The following is a 16768-nucleotide window of genomic DNA, read 5'->3' on the forward strand; positions in this document are numbered from 1 at the left end:
AAATTAGTAGTACTACCATTTAAATTATAGGACTCCCTCCTCGATCCCTCAGTGATATGTAGTTTTGATTGATAATGGGTTTTACTCCCTCCAACTCTAAAGAATATGCACTTTGAATTTAACACTGGTATTAATTCAAAATTGATAAAGTAATAGAGAGGTAGAGAAAAAAAATAAATAATGTAATATTGGTGAAGAATGAATCTCATTATTTTCAATTTTTCAATTTAGTTACTACTATTGCACTGCCCTGAGGGCCGCAGCGGCCGCCGGCGATTTTCAATTTTTTTCTTCTTCATTATTTCTATATATACACCCATTCCCTCTCATTATTTTCACATCACTCCAATATCGTGATATGCGAGGCGGTGTTGTTTGTGTGATGTTGATAATTCTCGTTGTATAATTTTCCCCTATTTGTAATACAACAAAGATTTGGTTTTAATTTCTTTTAATTAAATAATTTTTTTTTCAAATTTTTAGTCCTATAATTTTTATTCAATTTAAATTAAAATATGCCAACAATTAATTTAAATTAAATAAAAATGAGATTGGTGGCTGTGGACGCGTCCACTATTGAGCTGGACAAGTTTTTTGTGGCTGTGGACAAGTTTTTGTGGCTGGTGGAAGAGTTTTTTTGTGGCTGTGCCTTGGGCATGACCACCTATTGTGGACACTATAATTGATAAAATAAGAGAGAGATAAATAAAAAAGTAACTAAAGTATTGTCAGCGAATCAAACCTAGGATGAGTTTGGAGCAAGAAAAAGAAGTCTTTGCGGTGCAGAGAGCTTTACGCGACCAGGTAGATTTTGTCACGATAACCCATGTGAACGGGTGAGATTGCCACCAAATCCCACCATATATATCGGGTCATTTGTGAAATAATTGTCCGGAGAGTCTAATCCGACCGGGTGACTTTGCCACACTATCTTACCCGGCCGTGAATCACACAAAGTTTTTTAGAGATCCGTACCCGGCCGGATGACTTGTCACACTATCATACACGAACCCGACTGAGTAAGTCGCATAAAATTTTTAAGAGACCTCTACTCGATCGGGTGACTTCGTCAACATACAACAATTGCAGTCATGGGAGTTCACACACGAAAACTGATAAAACCGTAGAGAAGAATCTAAGAAATTTGAGGATTAAAAATGAATGATGTTATCTTAGAAATCTTCATCAACTCAAAGACGGGTCATCATCCACAACTCTAAATCTCTAGTTTCTTTAGTTTTGGTGCAATCGAGTTTCTATATCTAATATAGAGATCACATATTATGTTTTCTTCATTTTCCATATTATGTTTTCTTATATACCATGGATGAACTTAAAATTACTACTACAATTTATCAATCTGAAATATACATCAATGATCATAGTAGATATTCTATATCTAATATAGATCACATAAATAATTTCTTCATTTTCCAAATTATGTTTTCTTATATCCCATAGATACAATCATGATCTTTTAAATTACATGATGTCTAATCACAAATACTAATAAGATATCTCACCTAATCTATAATATCTTAAAGGTAACTTCCAAAACTATGATAATAATGCATAAATAAAGAGCTAAGTATTTGTTTCAGAGGCGTTCTTGATTACGACCATGACGATAAGAATTTATTAAACTGAATAATTACGTGATCAGAAAAATTAAAAAGATAAATGATCAAATTTATATAATAGGGGAAGTTGACCTTGTAGCTGGGCTCACCTTTTATTTGAAGTTGAACACGTCATCGGATAAGATAGATACCGAAAGCCACCTATTTTTGTTGTAGAAAATTCATTGCTGTAGGCCCCACTCCCAGTCACGTGATTGGGATGGTGCATCCCTTTTCTCTTTTTTTTTTCCAACAAAGTCTTGCCATGGCCCCAATACTACAATTTCATTTTAAATTTATTTTATTCTTTTCATCTCCAAATAACAGTAATACTATAATATTACTCTGTCTCATGATTCTTGAGATTTTTTTGGAACCAAATTTGTAAAAATTATGTTTAATGAATAAATGAAGATAAAATAAAATTAAAAAGAATAAAAAATAATAGTAAGAAATAAAATAAAGTAAGTGAGATTATATATTTTGTTTTTAGCCATAAATGAATACGACTCAAATAACTTGAGATAGTTCGAAATGGAACAAGTCTCAAGTAATTTGGGACGGATGAAGTATTATTTTGCTATTCTTTGTCTTACGAAACCAGATAAGTTTTTCTTTTTTATAAGCTGAGTTTTATTCTCCATTAATAATATTTAATTCATTTATTTTCTATCAATCTCGTATTTTATCAATTTCATATTAAAACATGTCGGTCTTTGTTTTTAGAGAAAGAAGTGAGTATGTAATTATGAATTACTACTAGTTTAAATAAAAGATTTCCCAATATGTGGTTGTGTAAAAATATCTATGTTGTGGAACTATACTTTCCCTACATATTGGAGTATAAACTGGCGAAAAGAAAACTAGGATATTAGGTAGAGTGGTCAAATTAGAAATCAACTTTGTCATAGCGGAGTTAACACAACAATTGAAAACTTATTTTTCTTAAAGACTAATCCGCCAAAATTGTGGCTGTCTATCAACTAGAATTTGACAACTCTATATATTTCTCATATTAGAAGTCGACTATACTTATGTCCTACTCGACTATTTTGTGGATAAGGATTGCTAGATTTTTTTTTATTGTGTGCTTTTATAGTAAATCAGAATAATAAAAAATGAGTTTGCAAAATTACTTTCTATATATGGCTCGTAGTAAACTTGCAATAGTAATTTATTTTGTGGTACAATGCGCTCTAGTTTATCGTTTCTATTTTGGATGTGTGCCGATTCTATTAGTGTAATTTATAGTAGTAAGAATGTAGCCAGGACGGAACCAGGAATTCATAGTAGAAGGGGCAAATATATACGTGGAGAATTTTTAAGAATTGAAAAAGTGACAATTAGTGAAAAACTTAAATATAGTACATATATATGTGCAGTGAAAAACTTAAATGTACCGTACGTGCAATACAATGACAGTTAGTAATTGAAGAAACTTGTTCAATATTAAATCCATAATTTTGATACTATAATACTCCCTCCGTCCCCGATTAATTGTCACTCTTTGACCGGACACGAGTTTTAAGAAATATAAAGAAAAGTTAGTTGAAAAAGTTAGTGGAATATGAGACTCACTTTTTTATATTGATTTTATAATAAAATGTGAGTGAAGCGAGTTAGTGGAATGTGCTATTTACCATTTATGATAAAAATGAAGAGTGACAATTATTGAGGGACGAACCGAAATGGAAAAGAGTGACAATTAATCGGGGACGAGGGGAGTATAATGTACACTACTTTTGCAAAAAAGGTTGAAATCCCAACCCCAAGAGACCCTCATAAGCCGGTCCGATAATATTGTGAGAGGTAATATGTAGTGATCGCTAAGAGGGAGGGCCGTAATCCTACTAGTGTTAGTCTGTTACGTTCTCTATGAGTGAGTACCGTCTCCACTCAAATTAAACATTAACTAATTGGGCTTGGCTAATATTCTAAGAGATGGAGTATTATATATGGGCTATTTGATGAACTTACAACCTAAAATTATACTATGGACTAAGGTCCAACCTTAAAAACCCACATATATGCTCTTTGGGTACATAAATAAATATACTCTTGTAAAAGAATGGGATAGAATATATACTAGTCCATTCTCTTAGAAAAATAGCTTAACAAAGGAGCCTTTGTTGGGATTGGCACTAAAAGATACTCCCTCCGTCCACCATAAGCGAAATACTTCTTTTAAGCATTTATTTAAAAAATAAATAAGTAATTTACTCTTCCACATTATAGTTAAGAAAGATATGTGAGAATTAGGCGAAAAAACCATGCAAGACAGATGCTACAATTGGGGAGAAGCACAAGCCACCATCGAACATTTGTAGATTCCTTTAGAATTGGTATCAGTTATAATTATCTGGTAAATTTCTAGTGTGTTGTATGCATGTGTGAAATTTAATTGTTGATTCTGTGTAGATAAATTTTACTTCGTTTATCTTAGATTGTTGAAAATCAAGATTGGAGCAAGATCAAAACGATTCAAGAATACGAGGATATAACGTGGTTCGGCGCAAGCCTACGTCCACGGACAAAATGAGAAGGAATTCATTGATGATCAACTACGGATACAATGAAGAAGAACACTCTCATATCGAATACAAACGGGAACTATGAACACTCATATTCTCTCCCTCAATCTCGCTCGAAACACGACCCTGTTTCGAGAGCACATAGCACAGATTGCAATTGTATTCTCTCTGATATGAAGCTACTCTCTCACACTTGCTAAGCTCGTTGCACACACATATATATAGAAGATGTTGATCAATGTAACTGATCAACTGTCAGTCGCATTCCCATGCAGCTGCTACCTCCACGCTCCATGCACCCGAGCTCATTGTTGTTCCGAGTAACCGCTTCTTGATAACTATCAATCGGTTGTAACCGCCGTCAACCACTAACCGCTACTTTGATCACTCTTGAATTCTTGGAGTGTTTTAATAGCTCAAAATATCCTAACAATCCTCCACCTTTTGAGATGATTCAAACACTTCCCTTCTCTCTTCTATGACCTTTGTCCGACCACCCCTTCCTTTGATCATCTTCGAATCAAATTCACCAAGTTCAATCAACATTTGAACTTTGTCGATCCCATGTTGATCCCATTATTGCTCAGCGTCAATCTTGACTATTCTTGTCAGTATACAATTATTCTGACTCCGAGAATCATCTCTAGATTCTCCTCCATCACTTCCTTGATCAGCTACAACGCCTCCACCGGACGATAAAGCCTCCACCTCTCCTGAATCTTCCCCGTTGAGAATTGGAGTTGTTGATCCCTAGAGATATGACACATCTCTCATGAGTGATATCTGAATTTCTGTCAAGATTTATGCCACCTTCATCGTTGAGGATCACTGCCTGGACCGCAGCGCCATATACCACAGCCTCATCGGTTTGATACTTTTGCAGAGCTGCTGCACCCTTTGGGATTCTCTTTGAACCGCTAACGAGCACGACATCGTCGATGCTGCTCTTATGCTTCTTCGCATCCCTCAAACACTTCTCCATTGGTGAAGTCGGGATTAGCGTCGCCATTACGCCTCCTCATCCTTTCCCAGCTATTCGTCGGCAATGTACTCATGCAAATGAATGCCGTATGTAAAGATGGGAGGTCTGCACGCAAGGTGTTCGATGAAATTCCTCTCTCGTTTAAAGACGCCGCGGCGCTAGATGCGCTCACCGTGTTCGTTTCGATGCGGAGAGAGGGCGTCCCGATCTACCACATCGCGATGGTTTCGTTGTTGGGGACTTGCACGAAGGTGAGGAACATTGTGTTCGGGATTCAAGGGCATGCTTGTATGATGAAGATGGTGTTCCACGAAATGCCTCAGAGAAATGTCGTTTCTTGGACTGTGCTTTTGTGGGGTGTGTTGAAATGGGAAGGGCTGGAGAGAGGGATGAAACTGTTTGATGAAATGCCGGAGAGGAATGTGCTTTTGTGGGTTGTGTTTTAATAGCTCAAAATATCCTAACAATCCTCCACCTTTTGAGATGATAAAACACTCCAATGCATCAACGAGTGATCAACGAAGGTAGTTGGAAGATTGCAACAGAAAGTTCAGTTGCAGATTAGTTACAACAGTCTTGCAGTTAATTGAAACTGATCGAGCTCTTCCTATAAGTATTGCTGCAAGCCGCAGATCATCGTGAGAGAGAGAAGAATCTCTAGATTATGTGGGAACGGGAGGGAGAGAGCAGCTCCATATCGGGGAGAATACAATTGCAATATGTGTTATGTGCTCTGACAAACACAGATTTTGCATATTTTTAAGGACTAGATTTGACTTGTTTTAAATGTCAATCATGCAAATTAAGTTCTTAAATTGTATATGTTATACATTTGGTATTTTTGACGTGTTTGTTGATAAATGATAGAAAAAGGTGAAAAAAGGCCAAAGTGCAGCAGCCTCTGTTCAAGCCCATTCTGGAAGCGATTTTGAAGTCCAATCAGTTCCTACTAGATACCAGTCTCTTCGTCTTCGAAAGACCTTCGCGTGGATACCTTAAACATCTAAATCGGAGTTCTGTGGAGAAAGTTATGGCCATTTTACAAACATCGCGCAGTGCAGTCAAAATCTGACGGAAATTAGGCGAAAATTCACGGAAGAAAAGAAATTATTATATTGTGAAGCCAAATCTCTCCTATTTCTTGTAGGGCACGAAATTTATCAAAAATAAACCTTTTTACAGCTTATAAATACCTCTGAACCTAATTCATAATCTTTATCTCAGAGCCTCCAATCATTCTCCATCTCTACACCTCTTTCCATTCCATAATACACACATAATTCATCCATCTTCCATTGGAGCGGAGCTCTGCAGATCCAGTCAAGAGAAGACTTAATATTGAAGATTCAACCTTGGGTTTTATCGATTTCTTTCATGTCTCGTCCTTTAATTGTAGTTTTTACTTGTCTATGAGTAGAACATCTTTTGTAGAATTTTTGGTATAGATATTCGATTGAATTTCCTTGTTAGCTCTGGCAGTTATTTGATTTATCTGGTGCTTTCTATGTTCAATTGATTAGCTACCTCTTGAATACATGTTAGAGTTGATTAGAGTACCCGGGAGACGAAATAATTGACTTGGAAAAAGAGATAATTCACACCTTAATTCAATAGAACTCGGGAGAGTTGAGGTTTTGAGTGAGGTCTTTGATCGTATATGCTTTTAGGAGTTAGGGGTTTAAGGGTTAGAAGGGGACTTCAATCCTATCACCTAATCTACAGGTTTCTCACCTCGGGAGGGGGTTTAATCTATAATTGTGATCGACTTAATAGCTCTGGAGACCGTAATTCAAGGAAGTCGATTGTGTTTTTTGATCCTAAAATTCTACATTCTTAAGCCTGCTTTGTATTATTTCTTTTTATGTTTTCCATTTTTTTGTTTATTTCTTTCAATCTAGTTTAATTAATCAACCCAAAAATTACGTGTCTCTAGATAGTATATGACGCTTAGTATATGGTAGTCAGTTGCAATCTTATTCCCTGTGTTCGATATCCGGTACTGACCTTTAGCTATACTAGATCTACCATGTATGCTTGCAGGTATTTTTAGTGCTAATAAATAGTGCATCAAGTTTTTGGCGCCGTTGCCGGGGAATATTATTGCTTTAAGCTAATATTGTAGAACGGTTGATAATACTAATTTGGAGTGTAATATTTTGTATAGTTTTGTTTTAATTGTTTTTATTTTATTTGTTTGCAAGGAGCACGAAGCACAACAGTGGATTACTCTGCGCTCCTATGGAAGATGCAATTATCTGCTACAACATTTGAATATACTCCGTAGAGTGTGGGTGAGATATAAAATATGTTTGCTCTCTTGTTTTTGTTATTTTTTACCGTTGGTTTTCTCCTCCGTAGAGCTTAAGTTAAATAAAATAAAAATAAAATAAAAAATTCTTTTCTTAAAATTTTTTTTTCTATTCCCGTTTGAATTTTTCCTTTTTTTTTACTTCTTATTCTTCGTTTTTTTTCTTAAAGAAAATCTTTAAAAAAGAGAAAAACTAGAACCTCCTTCCCTCTATTTTTATTTTATTTTCTCCACGTAAATCACCCACACACACTTCAAATTCACATCACTTAAGCAAATTCTTTGTACTCTACCAATTATTCATGTGCTTAGCTGTCAATCAACACAAGGTATGTTCTCTTTTAATTTCTGAGCTATGATCTTGAATTCTTTCATTGAATGACTTTGTTGTTGATATATATATTGGGAGTTTGGATAGGAGTTTGATGAGTGACGATTTAATTTGGATTTATTTTTGGTGAATTTGTGAGTTTTGGATATTTGCAAGAAATAGTTGTTGGGTGTGCTTGGGTATGTTTGGTCTTTGGTGGATGAAAATTAAATATCACTTTGGCTTGATTGTTGACACACATAGTTCATGTTCATAGCATTGCGAGGCTATTTTATCTTGCATGAATTGTGTTTTTAGGAGCTTAAATTGTTTTGCGTGATCTTGGTCTATTGTTGAAAATTTTTGCAATTAATTGGGGGATAGAGAATATTACGGGGGATGAAAAATGATCATGTTAAGGTAGATAATTTGATTTGCATATTTTATGCCTTGATATGATTAAAGTTTAGGGGATTGCCACATGTTATGCATTGTACTCTACTATAATTTTCTTCATTCTATGCTCACATTGCGAAATTGTAGGTACATTAGGCATCCCAAAGAAAATCCCGAGAATGGGGGATATTTTATGAGCCTCAAAGAACGTCAAGCTAAAGACGTTAACCAAGCGCTTGTTGGGAGGCAACCCAATATTGGTATTTTTTTTATTAAGTTTGATTTGTTTTCTTAGTTTACTCACCTCTGCACAGACTTTGCAAACTTATTCTTAACGTAGTTTTGAATAAGTTTGGGGGATGAAGTGGTGGACCGTGAGTTTAGTAGTTTTTGCTTATTTTTGTTAGTTTTTTTTAATAATCCCGAGGTGAATCTTGTCATGACCATAACATAGAAAATTTAGAAATACTCATGTTTAGGAACATCAGACTGAGTTGCCTATGATTAAAAGTTCGTTTATGTGTTGATTGAGTTGACTTGATGCATTGATTTGAAGGTTTAGCGAAAATGTGCATAAATAATTAATTGTTTGTTTGCCTTGAATCTTGCTTATACCTTGTGAGACTTGAGCTATAAATTTATTTCTTGTGTGATTTATCTGTATTCATGCATTTGTTTCTAAAACTTGCTCCTAGTCTGCTTAAGTCTGCAAAGTGTTTAGATGATAAAAGAGGACGTTAGGCCATCCTTCTTAGCTACTTTATATATCCAAATTATTGACCTTACTCAAAATATTTTTCCCTAGCTAGCCATTTTGAGCCTTTAAAGCCTTTTTCTTTGGAAGCTAAATAAAGGGGGAATATTCATACACTCTTGGAGAAAGTTCATATCTTATGGAAAAGAGTTGGAGAGATAAGGTAGAAAGAAAAGTAGTGTGCTTACTTGTGAAAAGTGCATAGACATTTGTGATTTGAATGAGATAATTGGTTGTGCATAGAAAGAAAAAAAATGTACAAAAGAAAAAAAATGAAAAGAAAAAAAAATCAAAGGAATTTGGGAAGTGAGAAGAAATTTAGACAAAGTCTAGAATTTACTGAGATTCGAATTGTTGGTGCAGTGCTATGTTTGATGTAGTAGAAATTGATCACTTTTGCAATGTCTGGGATTAGTCACGTTTTAGCCATATTTCCTCACCTTACCAAAGAGCCTACATTATAACTGAAAATAAAAACCTTTCGGATTTTTTATTTTAATCACATAAAGTAGAGGAGTGATTAGACATCGAGCAAGCCTATGGTAAACTTTGCATGTTGCATGATCTGAGAGCATATATTCTTTACCTTATACACTTTGAGAGTGAGTGATAAACACATTCTAAACACTTGTGAGCGCATATACTTCAAGGTGATCAACGAGCTAGTAATGAAAATGCACTAATAAGTTTTGCTTGATTTGATTTGTATTCTTGTCAAACTCTTCATTTCTTGTTACAATTTTTGAGGCAACTATGAAGTCTAGTTCTTAGCATCCGTGTTTCTTTAGTAGTTTTTCTCTTGTTTTGTTTGAGGACAAACAAATAATTAAGTTTGGGGGAGTTGACAAACATAGATTTTGCATATTTTTAAGGACTAGATTTGACTTGTTTTAAATATCAATCATGCAAATTATGTTCTTAAATTGCCTATGTTATACATTTGGTATTTTTGACGTGTTTGTTGATAACTGATAGAAAAAGATAGAAAAAAGTGAAAAAAGGCCAAAGTGCAGCAGCCTCTGTTCGAGCCCATTCTGGAAGCGATTTTGAAGTCCAATCAGTTCCTACTAGATACCAGTCTCTTCGTCTTCGAAAGACCTTCGCGTGGATACCTTAAACATCTAAATCGGAGTTCTGTGGAGAAAGTTATGGCCATTTTACAAACATCGCGCAGTGCAGTCAAAATCTGGCGGAAATTAGGCGGAAATTCACGGAAGAAAAGAAATTATTATATTGTGAAGCCAAATCTCTCCAATTTCTTGTAGGGCACGAAATTTATCAAAAATAAACCTTTTTCCAGCTTATAAATACCTCTGAACCTAATTCATAATCTTTATCTCAGAGCCTCCAATCCTTCTCCATCTCTACACCTCTTTCCATTCCATAATACACACATAATTCATCCATCTTCCATTGGAGCAGAGCTCTGCAGATCCAGGCAAGAGAAGACTGAAGATTGAATATTCAACCTTGGGTTTTATCAATTTCTTTCATGTCTCGTACTTTAATTGTAGTTTTTACTTGTCTATGAGTAGAACATCTTTTGTAGAATATTTGGTATAGATATTCGATTGATTTTCCTTGTTAGCTCTTGCAGTTATTTATTTATCTGGTGCTTTCTATGTTCAATTGATTAGCTACCTCTTGAATACATGTTAGAGTTGATTAGAGTACTCGGGAGATGAAATAATTGACTTGGAAAAAGGGATAATTCACACCTTAATTCAATAGAACTCGAGAGAGTTGAGGTTTTGAGTGGGGTTTTTGATCGTATATGCTTTTAGGAGTTAGGGGTTTAAGGTTTAGAAGGGGACTTCAATCCTATCACCTAATCTACAGGTTTCTCACCTCAGGAGGGGGTTTAATCTATAATTGTGATCGACATAATAGCTCTGGAGACCGTAATTCAAGGAAGTCGATTGTGTTTTTGGATCCTAAAATTCTACATTCTTAAGCCTGCTTTGTATTATTTCTTTTTATATTTTCCATTTTTTTTGTTTATTTCTTTCAATCTAGTTTAATTAATCAACCCAAAAATTACGTGTCTCTAGATAGTATATGACGCTTAGTATATGGTAGTCAGTTGCAATCTTATTCCATGTGTTCGATATCCGGTACTGACCTTTAGCTATACTAGATCTATCATGTATGCTTGCAGGTATTTTTAGTGCTAATAAATAGTGCATCATGCTCTCGAAACCAGGTCGTGTTTCGAGTGAGATTGAGGGAGAGAAAATGAGTGTTCATAGTTCCCGTTTGTATTCGATATGAGAGTGTTCTTCTACATTGTATCCATAGTTGATCATCAATGAATTCCTTCTCATTTTGTCCCTGGACGTAGGCTTACGCCGAACCACGTTATATCCTCGTGTTCTTGAATCGTTTTGTTCTTGCTCCGATCCTGATTCGTTACATAGATAAATTTGGACAAAGGTGATAAACAGATTTTACACTTAGGATTTGAATTGATTTAAAATTGCATGAATTTAGACCTTGTGAAAATTGAGCTTAATATTTATTCATACAATGATTTGTACATATTTTCAGAACTTGCACCTAGCCTGTCAAATCTACATAGTAATCTTAATAATAGAAGATGATGTTAGGTCATCATTATTAGCCACTTTATATCTTTATTTGACAATTTTCTCATAAATTTCCTAGCAAGTCATATTGATTTTGCAATGATTTTACCGACCCTTCTCCTCCAGTTTCGACGAATGATTTCTTCAAAATAATCATATACTACTAGCTCATTTAATTTTGATCTACACCAGACGGATAGTAAAACATCATTTCTTAATAAAGATATTAGCTGAAACAATTTATATGGTGCAACTTAAAAACTGTGTATGGACTATGGCGACCTAATGAGAATGACATGAAAACTAAACGAATTCATATATGGTTTTAAACAATTACTATCTTTAGGGCAAGTTTGATAGCATATGTAGGATATAGTAAGAAATGTTGTCTCTCTTTTAGTTTCAAACGAATACTATTGATGAATCTATGTATTTTAAGTTCAGTGAGAGCGAATTTATCTCTAGTTCTATTAAGGGCATCCACAATGGGACGCCCAATAGCACGCCCGACGCGTGCCATCGTCCGCCCCATTGTGGGTGCCCGCCATCTTCCGCGCCCAACGCCCACGCCCGATGCATTGTCCGCGGTTGAAGCGCGGACGATGGCCTATCGTCCGCGCCATTGTGGGCTCGGCGGACGATGGGCGCGGACAATAGGCCATCCTCCGCGCCATCGGGCGCCCCATTGCGGGATCGGTGGACGATGGTCGCGGACGATGCCACACGTTTTTTATTTTTTTTTCTATTTAAACCTCGTTTCTCATTCACTTGTTCATACGAACATCTCGTCTATCTTGTTTCGCTCCTCTCTCACATTTCTACCTATCTCACATACCAAAATGAACTACGGAGATGACACCACTAGTTCTAGCTCCTCGGAGTCGGGTAGTTCGCACTCGGAGACCTCGACAGCCTTAGATGCAGCCGTTGAAGAGGCCATGGTGGAATGCTTACTCGAACTGCAGCGCGAGGAGGCGGCGGCGGCGGCGGAGCAGATCCGCAGGCCTATTTGACGTCGGACGTCTGTCCGATGCGACCACGCGGCAGCTCACCAACGTCTGGTTGAAGACTATTTTGCCGATCAACCACGGCGGGGACCGACTGTTTTCCGCGGGCGGTTTAGAATGCCGCGTTACCTATTTCTCAGCATTGTCCGGACGTTGTCGTCACGTGATGAATACTTCACGTATCGGGAAGACGACATCGGCAGACCAGGCCTTACACCGTTGCAAAGTGCACGGCTGCACTCCGTCAGTTGGCCTACGGCACCACGGCGGACATTTTCGACGAGTACCTCCACGTCGGGGAGACAACAGGCCGGGAGTGCTTGAAGAGATTTTGTAGGAGAGTTGTGGAGGCCTACGACGACACATATTTGTGCAAGCCGACTGCCGCTGATTGCCTGGGCCTGATGAAGATGCACGAGACGGCGCACGACTTTCCTGGGATGCTAGGGAGCATCGACTGTATGCACTGGGAGTGGAAGAATTATCCGACGGCGTGGAGAGGCCAATTCACTAGTGGATACAAGGGCAGCCACCCGACTTTGATCCTCGAAGCCGTCGCTGACCATCGGCTCTGGATCTGGCATGCGTACTTCGGCATAGCCGGGTCGAACAATGACATCAACGTCCTCAACTCCTCCACCCTCTTCGCCGAGCAATGCAACGGCAACGGCCCGACCATCGAGTTCACTGCCAACAGGCGCCGATACCACATGGGGTACTACTTGGCCGATGGCATATACCCACGGTGGCCTGTTTTTCTGAAGACGATTAGCTGCCCAATGGGTGAGAAGAGGGTTTTATTTGCGCAAAAGCAGGAATCGGCGCGGAAGGATGTCGAGCGGGCATTTGGTGTGCTCCGATCAAGGTGGGCCGTTGTGAGAGGGCCGGCTCGTCTTTGGTTTAAGGAAATCATCACCGATGTCATGTATGCGTGCATTATCATGCACAACATGATAGTCGAGCATGAAGGTGAGAGCATCACCCAGTGGAACGATGATGACTGTGCATCTAGTTCGTCCAGCACGGCGACCGAGCCCCCCGCTAGAGGATTGCCGTCGAGCTTCGACGAGGTTCTATCTAGACAGGCCTCAATGCGCAACCAACAAGACCATGCGCAACTCATGAACGACATGATTGAAGAAGTGTGGGTCCGTAACCGCCGTCGTTGAGTTTGCGTATTTTTTTTAATTCGTATTGTAATGTATTAATTTTTATATATGAAATGAAGTTTTTTCCCAATTTTTTGTCATTTAAATATTCAAATAAAATAAAATGCATATGGCGCGCCTTAGGGCGCCCCATTGCAGGTGGGGGTAGGAGGATAAAACTGCTGACGGGGTGCACCTTAGGGCGCCCCATTGTGGATGCCCTAATTGAGTGATATTCTTCTTGGTTGCAACAATATAGATTTATTACATGATACCAATAAATTTCCTCATTAAAATTTAAATTGAAGATTCGGATGACGTTTCATCTGTATTACTACAATAGAAATACATCAGGGTCGTTCCTTAGATGAACTTGGATTATCACAAAAGATCATATGTGGATAAAGTGTTGGCAATATTTAAAATGATAGATTGTATTTATGCTAATCGGAGGGACTATATCTTGGAAGAGTGTTAAACAGAGATTGATAGCCCACCTGGCCACCTCTACAGTAAAAGCAAAATTCATAGATTCTTTTGTGGAATTACAACATGGAGTATGTTTGCGAAACATTGTTCAATAACCGAAGTTTATGGATAATATAAAATGATCAGTCAAGGTATATTCTTAACAATGATTTATTGACATCTTAGTTAAGTGAATCATAAAAGAATTGTTCTTCTTAAAAAAAATTTAACCTTGTGGTTGATTTTTTTAACTTATATTTTCCATTTATTAAATATGTGATTAAGTTTCAAGAAAAAAATCTTCATTCATCTCTAAAAAATAGATAAATTGTAAATGATACGAGTTTTAATATGCAATTGGTAAAGTAAGAGAGAAATGAGAAAAAATAACAGAGAAAAAAAGGAGTGGAATGAGTATTAGTGGATTATGGGGTTCACATTATAAATGATGTATAAAATTATTATTTGTTGAAAAACTTTTCATACTTAGACTTTGTTTAATTTTAAGGGAAGACCCAAATTGGTAAAACTAGTCTATTTTTAGGGGCCAGATGAGGTATTATTTAACTAGGAGTTATAAGAGGTAATAAATTGATTTTTATGCTCTTATTATTTCAACTTGTTAGTTAAGATATCTCTTGCATGATTTTTTTGCAGTTCAAATTTTTGAAACATAATTTTTCCAAGGACTATTTATCAAAGTTTACTCTTTATTTTTATTAATCGAATTCAACATATATGACTTACGTAACGTGAATAACTACTTTTGATTCCAATATTTTCGACTTTCAACCAAACTAAGTAGACATGAAAAGATACTAAATGCAAACAGCATAAAAAAAAATGAAGAAAGCTTGAACATCATTACATATGAAAACATGTTTCCATACACAAATACAAGCGGAAAAAAAGAAGAAATACGAAGCACAAAATCAAGTAACAATATATGCCAAGAGGCACAGCACATTCCCAGCTTCAAATCCAATTTCGATTTGTTGAGTATACATATGTAGGATTAGCCAATTGTTAGAGCTTAGAGTTGCAGCATATCTACGCAGATATGCCTCTAGACGAGACATCGTGGCCAGTCGAGACCTTCTGCTTCTGCCCATCCCGCCTGCTGCTACCTCTCGCCATTGTTTCTCCGTCTGCATTTTGCTGGTGCTCCGCCTGTCTTATGCAGAATCCCTCAAGTTGGGTGGATTCGGTGGTGAACTTTCGAGAGCTCATCTCGGAGCAGTTTCTCTTGTTCGAGGTGCTTGATGCCTCACTGGACGAGGCACGCGTGTTTGCACGAGAAGAAGAGTCCGAGACATCGGTGTCACTCTGGAATATCTCATGAAATAGAACTTGCAGATCTTCAAAACTCTCATTTCTTTCCTGTTAAACCATATAATCCCACAACTTAGTTGATGGCTTGATGAATTGATTCAATGAAAAAGAACTCACATTTGGCTTATTTTGGTTCATCATTACTGCCATTTCACTCAAGAAATCACCCATGCCCTGCATAATATCCCAAATCTAAAATCAAATTTTACACAAATGAATGAAAAGCAATTCATTTCAATTGACACAAGTAATAGAAAATGCCCCCTATTTATCTTGATGTCTACTAACTAAGAAAGAAAATACAACAAAAAAACTCAAGTGTGCCTTGAATAAGAGAGGAAGTGAAATGCTTAATTACAACTCACATCTTCATCATCATCGTCATCGCTGTTATAGATGCCTACATCGTACAGAAACCTTTTGTTCGCATCCGAAAGAACTAAGAACATAAAAATTCTCGTGAGTCGAATCATCATACAAGCAAACCTGCTGCACTTGCCACTCTCAGCAAATAATCAACAACAAATCACAATTCAAAACACCAAACATCCTAGAGCAACATTTCTACAATAGCCAATCTATGTATTAGTGAAGAGTAATGAATAATTCATCCCCAAATTTTCTTCTTTTCTCCATCATCCACACAATTTATCCATCAAAACACATTTTCTAGCAATCAAGTCAAGTAAAATGAAGCTCCAAATACCTGAATATGCTTGCTGAATATCTTGGAATTTTTTCTTAGCCTCTTCCACAAACTTTTGATTTGCAGAAGCACTGCAACGATCCGGATGCCATTTCTACCATTAATGAAAAACAAACACAACTCAATTCATCAACATCTATACAACTTCCCATCTCTTATTCAAGCAAAAGAGAATTTAACATGATCTTCACAATTCATATCACAATGATTCAACGGCATCCAAAGAATCAATCTTTTCAATTAAGTTTCAAGAAAAGTTGCAAATAATCATAGAAATAAAACAAAATTTGAAAATGACAAATTCTAACCAATGCAAGTTTCTTGTAGGCATTTCTCAGTTCAGCTGGCGTGCATTCTTTCTTCAGCCCCATCACACCATAGAAATCACAGTTTCTCTCTTCCCCAGCTGCCATTTCTCAGTGTATTCTCTCAAAAATTCAATCTTGTCGACAAATTTCAGGAATCAGGATTTCAATCACCTCAAAACCAGCCAATCCTTTTCACACGAATAAATAAATATCCGACACGCTGCTAAATGGAGTACTATTCAACAAAGGCTGCAAGATTACAACGCCACGAAACCTCAGCATTTTTTTTGAGAGGGAGATCGCTCTATGCTTAG

General features: G+C 36.9%; 1 protein-coding gene across 1 annotated transcript; it reads right to left on the reverse strand.

Moving 5' to 3' along the window:
* Positions 1-14952: 14952 nt before the first annotated feature.
* Positions 14953-16768, reverse strand: LOC121742090 (dnaJ homolog subfamily B member 3-like). Its single transcript, XM_042135124.1, has 5 exons — positions 16455-16768; positions 16147-16240; positions 15806-15879; positions 15558-15614; positions 14953-15488 (listed from the first exon to the last, which is right to left on the reverse strand). Exons 1-5 carry the CDS (start codon positions 16557-16559, stop codon positions 15159-15161), a joined length of 660 nt encoding a protein of 219 aa, XP_041991058.1. The 5' UTR covers positions 16560-16768; the 3' UTR covers positions 14953-15158.

Source organism: Salvia splendens, chromosome 7, assembly GCF_004379255.2.
Source record: "Salvia splendens isolate huo1 chromosome 7, SspV2, whole genome shotgun sequence".
In the NCBI taxonomy this organism is placed as follows: Eukaryota; Viridiplantae; Streptophyta; class Magnoliopsida; order Lamiales; family Lamiaceae; genus Salvia; species Salvia splendens.